Source organism: Eucalyptus grandis, chromosome 6 (genome assembly GCF_016545825.1).
Source record: "Eucalyptus grandis isolate ANBG69807.140 chromosome 6, ASM1654582v1, whole genome shotgun sequence".
NCBI lineage: Eukaryota > Viridiplantae > Streptophyta > Magnoliopsida > Myrtales > Myrtaceae > Eucalyptus > Eucalyptus grandis.
In genome coordinates, this window is record NC_052617.1 from 36,173,055 (window position 1) to 36,186,021 (window position 12,967).

At 43.5% G+C, this 12,967-nt stretch overlaps 1 protein-coding gene across 1 annotated transcript; it reads left to right on the plus strand.

Annotated features, from left to right (window-relative positions):
- The first annotated feature begins 3,470 nt into the window (after nucleotides 1-3,470).
- Nucleotides 3,471-5,762, plus strand: LOC120294631. The gene is made up of 2 exons (XM_039314948.1): nucleotides 3,471-3,609; nucleotides 5,320-5,762. The coding sequence occupies exons 1-2, from the start codon at nucleotides 3,499-3,501 to the stop codon at nucleotides 5,686-5,688; spliced, it is 480 nt and encodes a 159-aa protein (XP_039170882.1). The 5' UTR covers nucleotides 3,471-3,498; the 3' UTR covers nucleotides 5,689-5,762.
- The last annotated feature ends 7,205 nt before the right edge of the window (nucleotides 5,763-12,967 follow it).

Sequence of the window (12,967 nt, forward strand, 5' to 3'; positions counted from 1 at the left end):
GACTGATTCTAACAGTTCATCAACTTCCGGTGTTTGATTGACAGGTGATGATTGCATTTCAATCGGCGACCGGACCTCAAATATCAATATCACCTACATAGACTGTGGACCTGGTCGCGGCATAAGGTAAACACACCATTACTGTAAAAAACCTAAACATTGAAGAAAATATTTGGATGACTCATTTGCAATAGACGGAGTCAAACACAGAAAAAAATGCGAAGCAATTTTAATGGTTTTGCAGTTAGTTTTAAGCTGTGAAAGCGCATTAAAGTACATGTTTTAGGTGTAATTTGTTGGATACAGCATTGGAAGCTTGGGAAGGAGTGGAAGTGAAGTAAGGGTGCAGAAAATCAACGTGAATAATATGAACTTTCATGGGACAACTAATGGAGCTAGAATTAAAACTTTGCAGGTATGTCCAGGTTTATCAATAGATTCATTTATTTATGTGATAGTTTCTAATTTGACATTCAGAACGTATGAGTTTTGAATAAACTGGCGAAGGAAAATATACGTAATTACAGGTGGGAAGAGGCTGAGTTAGCCAAGTCAGTTTCTCCAATCGACCAGTACCACTGCCATACTCCGAGTGGTTGTTACAAGACGCTAAGACTAAGAGAGTTGATGAATAATCATTAAATGATAACTTTGATCATTTATTGCATTTGTAGATTTGCAAATGTTTTCAGCGCAGACTGCCCATTGTGTATGGATGCTCATCACCGATGACCACAAAAATGAAAGGTGAACTTCGTACTCCAATGAATAAAATTGAATGCTTCATTTATCAGCTCACCAAATATGGTTTGTCCTTGTGATAAAGTCATTTTGATAACTTCACACAGCTTCACGAAGTTATAATCACACGATGAAATAGGAATAGGTTAGCAGGATCCAGGGACGGGAGGACTCACATGGGAACACACTATTAGAAGAATGCCAGTTGAGGGAAAGGTAAGTCAATTTATGAGCTGAAACTCCTGGAAAAGTTTATGTTTCTTGTTTGTTTTGTTTTTTCACTTTTATCGAACAGTGGACATTTCTTCATAATCTCGTCTCTTGTTGAGAAGGCGACGAATATACAAATTGAAAGACTTCCCCATCGTGACTAATATCATCTTAACATAGAAAAATAAGAGCCCAGACACGTGCAGTAGTCTTCCTCTTCCTCGAGCTTAAAGTTCCGACTCTGTTTCTTCTTTTGTTCCTGATTGCAAACCCCGGGCTAACCCGAGCAATTGCGGTGAGCCAACCTAGAAATCACGACTCGTTAACTTCACTAGTGCCGGTGTCGATACACTTAATGTTTTTCCTTGCTTGGCGTCATGAACTTGTCTAATTCATTCACCTCATTCGTTTTATCCTGCTTGATAATGCAAAAAGACAGGAATGGCAAGGCCATAGACCGTGAGAACATGTCTTCCTTCTAGCAGTTATTGGGAGGTTTTGTTCATTAAATTATTTTCTGTAGTTATATCTCGTTCGTCGAAACTGGTTTAAATAGTAATACAAGCATTATATCTGCGTGTACTGTGTATATGTTTTGTGCTGTCTGATTTGTTTGGCCCCCCAGTTTCTGCCGACTGGTTTGAATTGTCTGCATTCCACGTGCTGCATTCTTCCCTTCAATGGTCTCAGCAGTTGCTTGTCCCTCCTCGCGCTAACCGTTAGGACAGGTCAGTCTGTTAGTTTATGGCCTTGCGCCGCGAGCTTCTGCTCGTTGAATGAGTGCGATTCTTCATGCGTGGCCGGTCTTTTTTGCACGTTGCACGTGCCTGTTAACTTATTAGCCCGTAGTCAGCACAGAACGGGATAATCTACGTAATTTGCGAAAATGTTGAACAGAAGCAACGGGACGGATTCTCAGCTGACTATATTTAAGCAGGCACGCGTATTCATTGGGATGCATCTAATATATCTGGATTCTCCCCTGATAATTAAGCAGGCATGTGTACCTTAGACCTAAGGAGGCTAGCAGGTCTGAGTCAAGGGTAGAGGTTCTTGACCCAAGTAACGGAAGTTGGACTTGTCTTCCTGAGCGGACATTCCCTTGTTTGAAATCTCCTGATTACAGAGAATTTGATGAGTGCTGCTAGGAAGTTTCAGCTGTTGCTGGACGCGACATGAGTACTCTTTTGTCGATGTTCTGAATGTGAGTGATCCCGACGGAGTATGGAAGCCACAACTCGAGACCGCACCTTATTCTATGCGGCTCACATATCATGTCGTTGGGTTATGGTATGCTGTTTATCTTGCATCAATGACACGGAGGGCTTGCGATTTAAGACTTGGGAAACCTTTGGTTGAGGGAATCGATGTTTTGCATAACTATCTGGTCTGACTAGGGTGGGAAGTGGTTGCTGGGTCAGAGTGCTTAGATAAAGAGTGTTGACACCTCAATTTTAATTAGTTTTATTAATTAAGTTTTTAATTTTGTCTTTTCGGATAAGTAGATAATAATTTTTTTTTTTTTAAAAACAACAACAACAACAAAAGAAAACAAAGGAAAAGCAAAAAAAGCAGCCCATTGGGGCTGGGCTCGAAGGCCCAGAGCCTCCCCTCTTTTCCTCTCTTTCCCTTCGCGTAGGCCCGCGAGGCCCAGCCGCGTGGCTAAGCCTAGCCCCTTCTCCTTGTCTTCTTCCTCCCCTGTCTTCTTCCCCAAACCAGATAAGCAGCACGCGCGCGACGCCGGAGCAAAGTGGAGGAACAGTAGCGCACATGGAGCAGGGGGCGGCTGGCGTCGGATAAGAACGTGGGAGGGGCAGCTGGCGTCGGATGGGACGCCGGTTCGGCCGGCGGAGGCGCTTGGAGCACGGGGACCGGCGGTCGAAGCTCCGTCGACCGGCTGCTCCCTCGCCTATAAATAGGCCCCCGTTTCCATTGTCAAAGGGACACGCCAGAAGATCGCAAGCTTGGAAACTTCTTCCTGAGAGACTTCGGAGGAGGTTGAAGAGCAAGCGAGAGGAAGGCGAGCGAGAGAGAACTCGGGTTGCGAGTTCGGCTGACCTCCCACCGAGAGACTTCGGGGGAGGCTGCGGCGAGCGAGTCCGAGGTGGTCAGATCCGGCCGGTGGAGGCTCGGATCTGGCCGGAGGGGAGAGAGTACGAGCAAAGAGGAAGCCCAGATCTAAGGAGGAGCGAGGGCCAGATACAAGGAGAAAGGAGGCACTCCAAGCCACCACCGCCACCCCGAGCTGTGCCCCGACGCCGTCTAGATCTGAGTGAATGGGTTCCGGAAGGTAGGGGTTCCGTCGCCGTCGCTGCACCCACCCGCTGCCGCCGCACCGGACTTAGCCGAGTCGTGTAGATCCTCCCCGACGTTGTCCCCAAACCAGCAACGACCCGCCGCATCGTCGCGTGACGCTTTCCACCCCGACGCGGTCCCCGACGATTCGCGAGACCCCTGTGGTGTTCGGCCGCCGTCGCATCTCACACCGTCACCGTGCCGTCGCTGCCGCGCGACGCCACCGTCGCTTGCCATGTCGCCATCGTCACCATGTCACCGCCCTGTGACGTCCCGGTCATCCTTCATCGGCGTCGCGAAGACAAAAGAAGGGAGAGAGGTGCCTGCCGGGTCAGAACCGGGTCCGGCGAAACCCCCATCCAGGTAGGGTTTTCCCCCATTCGGTCTTCTGGGCCCAGTTGTGTGGGCTATTTTTGTGCATAAATGGGCCTTGGTTAGTTCATGGGCTTAAAAAGAAAAAAAAAAGGAGAAAAATGAGTCGGGCCCGCAACGCGGGCCCGTCCCGCTCTTGGTCGCCAACCGGGTCGGACCCAACCCGCGGATCCGACCCGGGTCAGTTTTTATAATATTTTTAATAATAAATAATAAATATTATTTAAAAAAAAGAAATAAAAATATTTTAATTTCCGGAAAATCGAAAAATGTTTTAAAATATTAAAAAATGTTTTAATTTCCAAAAAAAAAATCGAACAAAAAGCCAAAAATTCATGAAAAAACCAAAAAAATCCAGAAAAGCCAAAAAGACTTGTATTTTTCCAAAATCCCAAAAAATCCCTTTTGTATCCAAAAATGAGAAAAATACCCAAAAATGTTTTCCTCCACAAAATGCATGGAAAATCCCTCAAAAATCCAAAAAGCCTTAGGGTTTAAACAAGATTAGGTACCGAAAGGGCATTAGTGATTAACTAGTGTAATCAAGTCCCGATCCTAATTTCTGCGGTTGCGCAGAGTGAGTATTTCTCCGATACTTCGCTTGGGTTTCTAATCGACCCACCACAAACCGATTAGTGGCGACTCCATTTTAAAATTAATTTACAGGTTAAAAAACTTGAACCATTAAGTCGTGAATTGGTGGACTTGGGAGAGTCCGGGCTTAATAATTTCAGTCGAGCCATTAGCCTTCTTTAGGCACTCGTACCCGATCGGCGCCAAAAAAAAGAGGTCGCGACAGCTTGGCGACTCCACTGGGGAGCATTTTTGAGGACTTAGGCCATTTTATCTTTGTTTAAATGCTTTGCTGACTTGGGTTTTTTTCTTTTGTGCAGGATAATAGCTTAAAGTTTTTTTTATTCTGTTAAAATAAAATGTTTTGTGATTATAAACTGCTGTGCATTCTTAAATGTTTTAGCACTACACATGGCACACACAACCCGGCCGCCGGACCTAGGCCACCATAGGATTTCTAGGATGGTGTTAAGAAAGATACGACCTCGAACGCGAGACTGCGATGTAGAGGTTGCATTTCTTTTCCCCGAATTTCTTAGCCGAGGTTAGAAGGGTATTCTGCTAACGCGAGACTGCGACAGCCGGATATCCTTTTAATCTCAACAAACCTTCTCAGTTAGAAATCGAGCCGCACATATCATGCGCATGTCTATGTGATTGCCATCAATTTTCTCATGTGAAGTAAGTTTTTATTTCGTGTAATTTACTTACCTTCCTGTATATATTGAGTGGTCCATGATTAGTCTAGGATTTAATACCAAGGTCATTTAAATTTGAAAGTAATTGTTATAAAGTTTAAAAAAAAAAACTTTTGCAAAAAAAAATTACTTTCAGTTGATGTTTTTATTCTCAAGTATGTTACAAAATTCTTTTCCGCAAGAATTTTCATTTGCCTAAAAAATGGGATAGAAACATTTTTCAAAATTTATTGCAACTCATGCTTTCTTCGCCTTTCAAATTAAATATCTTTTTAGCTCATGTTAACATGCCACGTGCCCTTTTTCAATCCATGTTTAGGAAATCCTCTACCTTTTCATAAATAAACAAAAATAGTAGGATTAGGTTGTCATCATGGGTGACTCCCTATTTACGCCTTGTATTCACACACGTTTGTTTACTCATGACTAGGTAATCACGGAACGTCAACGTTCGCCGATCCAGACTCGTTCAAAAGCAAGAGCAAGAATGGCTGAAGAAAATGTACCAAGCCGTATTGCGGTCATGGAAAGTGAAATGAAGCAAGTCTTCAATGTGCTTCAACAACTTTCAAAGCAGATAGACTCCATCCAGGGCAAACTCACTCCCGCCTCGGCCTCAATCGAGGTATTGTTGCCACAAACATCTACTAGGGGTGATCAAGGTGGAGATACCGACGATAACATGCTAGAATTGGAGGATGATCCGCACCCAACCATGATCGAGAAAGCTAGGCCAGACAGTGTGTCTAAAACTGAGCATGACAAACGCCTCGAAAAGCTTGAGGAGAAGCTGAAATGACTGCAAGGCCTCCAAGATCCTACTTTGACGGACCTCTCCATTTATTCCAATGTCAAAATGCCGGAAAAATTCAAAATGCCTGAGTTTGAGAAGTACGAGGCACGACTTGTCCTAGGGCTCATTTGCAAATGTACTTGGTTCGAATGACCCAATACGTTAATAATGCACCATTAATGATCCAATTGTTCCAATCAAGTCTAATAGGCCCTGCCCGAGGTGGTACATTACAAAGAACATGAATCTCCTCGAAACATGGAGCGAAGTGAGTGAGGCATTCCTCAAGCAGTATAAGTTCATAATGGATATTACCCCTTCTCGTGAGGATCTTGAGCGTACCGAAAAGAAAAAGCACGAATCGTTCAAAGAATATACTATCCGATGGAGGAATTTGGCTGCCCAAATCAATCTCGAACCAATCGATTTTGAGCTGAGAAAGATGTTTATCAAAACCCTCCCTTACGAGTACCGCAATCGAATGGTAACCACAATCGCCGAATCATTTAATCAACTCATTCCAGTAGGGGAGCAAATCGAAATAGGGTTGAGGGATGGTTGGTTCACTGAACCTGCATCCACGGGCAAGTTCAGCATGAAGAAAGATAAAGAACCCCTGGTAGATGTCAATGCGACCTACAATCATTCTCCAACAATTCAGACAAGTGCAAGACAGCAACAGACCACCAGCCGTCAATCGCCCCAGCACTACAACAATAGGAGACAATTCACTCCACTTCCTGGATCTCCTTCCCAGGTTTTGGCAATCCTCCGGAACAAGAATCTCCTATCGACTGAGCCAAGACGACCTAATGCTGAAAGCTTCTCCAGCTATGACCCGTCCAAAAAATGCGACTATCACATGGGAGAAGTGGGGCACTCGACTGATGAATGCTTCGCCCTCAAGACTCGAATCCAGAACCTGTTAGACACTAAAGCTTTCTCATTCCAGAGCAATTCGCTCCCTGATCACACTGACAAAGTAAATGCAGTATTTAGTTTTGAAGACAGTTAGAGCAGAAATGTCAAAGCACATACCGATGATATTCATCAAGGGCTGGTGAAGGCCAGATATTATTCAGGCAATGAAGTGCCACCCTTAGCAACAAAGAAAGAAGGGCCAGATGACATGATCACCATGTTTGGAGACATTTTCATGGACACCATCAATGAAGGATCGTAAAGGGAAATGGGTGCAGGCCCACTCGAGTAGAACCTTTTTTAATTTCCTTTCATAATTCCCCTACGTGGGAACTTGTACATCTTTCTTAAGTCTGGCTTGTTTTTATTTTCAACATCAGTTCCGCTTGAGGAACTAACTTTTGAAAACACTTTTCCAAAATGTAAATCCACCTATTAAATAAAGTTAAAAATATTTTGAGAGCATGAGGCAGTATCCCAAACCAGCCCGGTGATGCTATCCAACCATGAAAAAATATATCATCCAAGGAGAATACTGAGGGCTGGGCTTCCTCATGCTTTTTCTCCCCCAAAGACGTATTTTGAAAATAAAAAAATATTTCATCACCCAAAAAGCTTTTGTTAAAACAAGATGATAAATTTAATCATGTTTGTCTTTCGACTCACTCATTTCACGTCTCGAAGATCATTCCCGTCCCTTTGACTTAGTGTGACAGGGGCATTTGAAGCAAGCGCATCAGGTGAACTCGCCAAATTCAAAGACACCATACCAAGAAAACATGGGCAAATAGAAAGAATCATCCTACACCAAAAGAGGGTAAGTCTTATTCTCTGAATATAATTTAGAAATGATGTCATTTCTCTTCTATTTACAGGAAGCGAAAAATATGACGTAATAGGTACAGGCATACGGTTGGAATTAAGCCGTTCCCAAGAGCTCTATACACTCCACCTTGCTCCTGCCCAACTCCTTCACAAGCCAGAGCAATATCCTTTCCCCACAATGTGCCTGAGCAACCAAATGCTGTGGTTTCATCAACGGGACTTCTAGCTTCGACACGCCCAGAAGCACAAGGAGGGGATCTTTTCTCTTTCTTTAAATTGGCTACTGTCAACAGGGAAGAAATATAGACAGTTGAAGCGGTCTCTAGCCCCTATTCAAAATGAGGACCTAGAAACCTGACTTCCTATTCAGACGCATGCTCTCGCAAGAAGTAATTGTCATCAGAGAATTAGAGGTTTTGATTGTCCATCTTAGATTCCATAGAAGCTTGAGGTACATGACTTTTTGCTATAGTTAAAGACAGAATGAGAAATTCCACAAAAGGAAGGCGTTGAAGATAAATCGACAACCATCAATCATGCATACGTGGCCATGAGTGAGGAAGGCCAATCGAAAGAAATGTCAAACTATGCCAAGATAAAGAGGCCATCATCAACATTCAAATATCTTTAGGAGCTAGCACATACAAGCTTTGGAGAAGAGTAATTTGGTATCGTCTCCAATACTCCCCACTCTTTGAATTCACTTTTGACATATTTTCTCATATTGACAGGAAGCATAGGATTCAAGAAACAAGCTTAATGGTTAATTTGGCCAAATCAAATGATCCATATCGGTTTACCTAACTTGGTATGAAAGGAGGTGTCGTCCAGGAGCCGGTTCAGTTAAATAAAAAAAGAAGTGTCCTACGGACACCATCGGCGCCTCTAGCCGAGTGGTATCCGGGAAGAAGCAAAAAGGTCCAAAGTCGGGGGTTCGAATCCCCAACGCGGCAGTTAGCCGCTTGGTAAAAAATAAATAAAAAATAAAAAAATTTGCTTCTCTTGCACTTGCAAATTACGAGAGAACAGGTGACCTAACAAAGCAAGGGACATAGGACTTCGTGTCCCCATCTCACTTCAGGTCCATCCAATCATCTACAAACCAGTGAAGGGTAAAGTTGTATCGCTTCCAGTTATTCAACTCTTGAAAGAGTTCATGACTAACACATTCCCTCTTGTTTGTTGCAGGATCACCTGACTGACAAAAGCAAGGATAACGAATCAATGAGAAGCATGTCTTGTTTGTTGCAGGATTACCCGATCAAAAACAAAGATAATAAATCAATGAGAGGCATGACAAACTCTCCTAAGCGAAATGGCGTCTTGAGTAATCGCCAAAGCAAATGACAGAAAATCTTCAGGCCTCAACTCACATTTGATTTTGGCCAGACTAATTGATCTACTTGTACATCTTCTCTTTCGGGGGCAAAAGCAGAGATGCCCGATCAGATTCCCAACCCCGACTGATCATTCATGTGTCATATTCCTAATCAATAGGGACAACCATCAACACCCATTTGCAAATAACCATTTTGATATTCAAAATTTAACATATTTGGAAACACCATTATGTTAACTTCTAAAGTTGTCAATAGGGTCTTTTTTTTTTTTAGTCAAAACCATTCACTTGTTTTGAAGAGTTCAAACTCCATCATATTCAAAATGTTGCATGTCATTTCCAGATGAATTTTGCATGATGATTTCGTCTGTCTAAGTCATTGATTCCACTGAGGATTATCAGAATAGACAGCTAAGTGAAGAATACAAGATTAATTGAGCATGCTGGATGAGGCGTGTCAGAATGATGACAGGCAAGCCATATCCTACACACAGTCCCCCATCTATACATTTGTGAGATGAGTGCAGAAGATTTCATGGCTACAGGGTAAAGAGTTCTCTCGCGAATGGTACGATAACCAAAACAGTGAGAGGCATTTCATTGCTCACTCCATTAAGCCCCATACACTGGTGAAGCTTCTCTCATATCCCCGTCAAAGAACCACCCCACACTGGGGCAAGTCGAAAACAAGTCAGCATCACAAGGTGAGAAAGGGGATAGAAATTTTCTTGCTTGCACTTGCATCAATCTTCGAGTGTCTTTATTGCATATGAACACTCGCGTTAATTTAAGTGCCATAGAGTCATGAAGAGCAATTCTTTCTTTACGCACTTGTATTCATTGTACAACCCAAGTGAGTCTGTAATTTTACCCTCACATCAAGACAAAGTAGAAGTTATTATAGCATGAGCGCCAGTTGAAGATGAAGACTCAAGAGTCTAATAACGGTGCTTCGATTAAGCTTGCCAAGATCAGCTCTCAAGCAACAAGAATAAAAAAAGCAGAGGCATAAAAAAGCAATGTATCTGGTAAAAGCAAGGTCAATGCCCATATTTGAAGAACTGGAATAAAAATAAGGGCATGAAAAAAGTGTGTGCCGGTAAAAGCAAGGCCAATGCCCCCTGATCAAAAATGCAGCCAAGAAAATGTTCATTGTGGTCCATAGAACCTCCATTTGACAGTGAGAAGAAAGGTTGGTGACAAATGCCAAGGCAATCACCAGCTCTACCTTTTTACACATGAATCAAGCCTACGTTGCATCCCATTGTAAAAGTCTCTTCAGACTAGGGGCACTTCAATTAACGTAGGATTTCATATGTCTGTAAACATCGCTCGAAGAAGTACGAGCAAGATTACTCTATCTCTTTTCGCAGAGTTCTTGACTTGTAAACCCGGAGATGATCGTGCAACATTTTCGTCCATCAGCTTCAACCTTGATGGTCCCCTTCGATGAGCCACTGACCAAGACTTCATCACAGTTTCAACAAAGACCTCTCACATTGGTGAAATCATACCGTTTGCGAGAATACTCAGACCCTTGCTGACATGATGACAGTGAGATAGTGTGGTCCTTATGAATCCCGCATCAATGGTCGGGATAGCCTTTTCCATGAGAGTGAGCGGAAAGTCCTTTCGGGCATCGAAAGTCCCCGATCCGGCATGCTCGAAGCATCTACATTCTAAATGAAGGTTGTCTTTCAAAATCTTCCCCAGTGGAAATCAAAAGATGCAGAACTGACAAAATTATCATGCATGAATCTCATTTGAACTCATGAATTTACTGCATATACAATCATGTGTGCATATTGTGCAAATAGCAGACACACTCTCAGAGATCAGAGATATTGCCTAGGTATCCCTATATCGTCAAGTACCCACCATTGTTCAGGTACTTCCTTTTCATGACACTCAACTTGCCCGAGTTGTCCCCAAATAATAGCAGTTGTTCAAGCATTCCACTTGCTTTGTGTGCCTCGCGCCTACCTGGTATGCTTTCTTACACTTAAACCAACTGAGTGGTCCCAGGTTGTATCATTAAATACTTGTGTTCATTCAAGTATCCCAGTACTTTATACACATGTGGCTATCCAAGTGTTCTAGCCCTTTTGAGTGCCTGCGGCCATCCAGGTAAGCCTCGTGCTACATTCAAGTTTATGTTACCAGGAGGTGAGAGACCTTCACGAATATCCAAGGTACGCCCTCGATATTCCCAATTACCAGGAGGTGAGAGACCTTCACGAATATCCAAGGTACACCCTCGATATTCCTCATTACCAGGAGGTGAGAGACCTTCACGAATATGCGGGGCACGCCCTCGATATTCCCATTACCAGGAGGTGAGAGACCTTCACGAATATCTCAGGTACGCCCTCGATATTCCCAATTACCAGGAGGTGAGAGACCTTCACGAATATCTCAGGTACGCCCTCGATATTCCCAATTACCAGGAGGTGAGAGACCTTCACGAATATCTCAGGTACGCCCTCGATATTCCCCACTATCGGGAGGTGAAAAACCTTCACGAATATCTCAGGTACGCCCTCGATATTCCCAATTACCAAGAGGTGAGAGACCTTCACGAATATGCGGGGCACGCCCTCGATATTCCCATTACCAGGAGGTGAGAGACCTTCACGAATATCTCAGGTACGCCCTCGATATTCCCAATTACTAGGAGGTGAGAGACCTTCACGAATATCTCAGGTACGCCCTCGATATTCCCCACTACTAGGAGGTGAGAAACATTCACGAATATGCGGGGCACGCCCTCGATATTCCCATTACCAGGAGGTGAGAGACCTTCACGAATATCTCGAGTACGCCCTCGATATTCCCATTACCGGGAGGTGAGAGACCTTCACGAATATCTCAGGTACGCCCTCGATGTTCTCAATTACCAGGAGGTGAGAGACCTTCATGAATATCCAAGGTACGTCCTCGATGTTCCCAATTACCAGGAGGTGAGAGACCTTCATGAATATCTAAGGTACGTCATCGATGTTCCCAATTACCAGGAGGTGAGAAACCTTCACGAATATCTCAGGTACGCCCTCGATATTCCCAATTACCAGGAGGTGAGAGACCTTCATGAATATCCAAGGTACGTCCTCGATATTCCCACTACCAGGAGGTGAGAAACCTTCACGTATATACAAGACCCATCCTCGATATTTCCACACAAATATCTCAGGTATGCCTTGATTCTTCCTTCAGAGTTTGTACCTGTGATCGTCCAGGCACCCCTTCGATACTTGTGATCATCCAGGTATCTCCAAAGAGTTTGTACCTGTGATTGTCCAGGTACCCCTTCGATACTTGTGATCATCTAGGTATCCCCCAAGAGTTTGTACCTGTGATCGTCCAGGTACCCCTTCGATACTTGTGATCATCCAAGTATCCCCCAAGAGTTTGTACTTGTGATCATCCAAGTACTATCTCCCAACAAATAGATGCCCTGAGAAAGGTCGGCGCATCTCCTGTCAAGGCGACCGAAGAAAGGTTCGGGTCCTAGACAAACAATTTATTGCTCTCACAGACGACCGAAGAAAGGTTCGGGTCCTAGACAAACCAACTTATTGCTCTAACAGGCGACCGAAGAAAGGTTCGGGTCCTGGAAAAGCAATTTCCCATCAAGGCGACCGAAGAAAGGTTCGGGTCTTAGACAAACCAACTTATTGCTCTAATAGGCGGCGAAGAAAGGTTCGGGTCCTGGAAAAGCAATTCCCCGTCAAGGCGACCGAAGAAAGGTTCGGGTCCTAGACAAATCACTTATTGCTCTAACAGGCGACCGAAGAATGGTTCGGGTCCTAGAAAAGCAATCTCCTCATGCAACAGGTAAGATGACGCCTTGATACTTGCCAAAACTCGGGGTTCACACCCTATCTCACTCACTCCAGGTAAGTAACTACAGGTATCTTCTTATCTGTCTTAGTATATTATATTGCTTATTTCCTACATAGAATAATAGATCACAAATAAAATATAATCTGCTACGCATGTATGGATAAAATTGAGGCATCAGTCTATCTTTGAATGCAACCTCTGCTGAGCTCACCTTCAAAGAAGGGCGGGTTGTTGACACCTCAATTTTAATTAGTTTTATTAATTAAGTTTTTAATTTTATCTTTTCGGATAAGTAGATAATAATTTTTTTTTAAAAAAAACAACAACAACAACAAAAGAAAACAAAAGAAAAGCAAA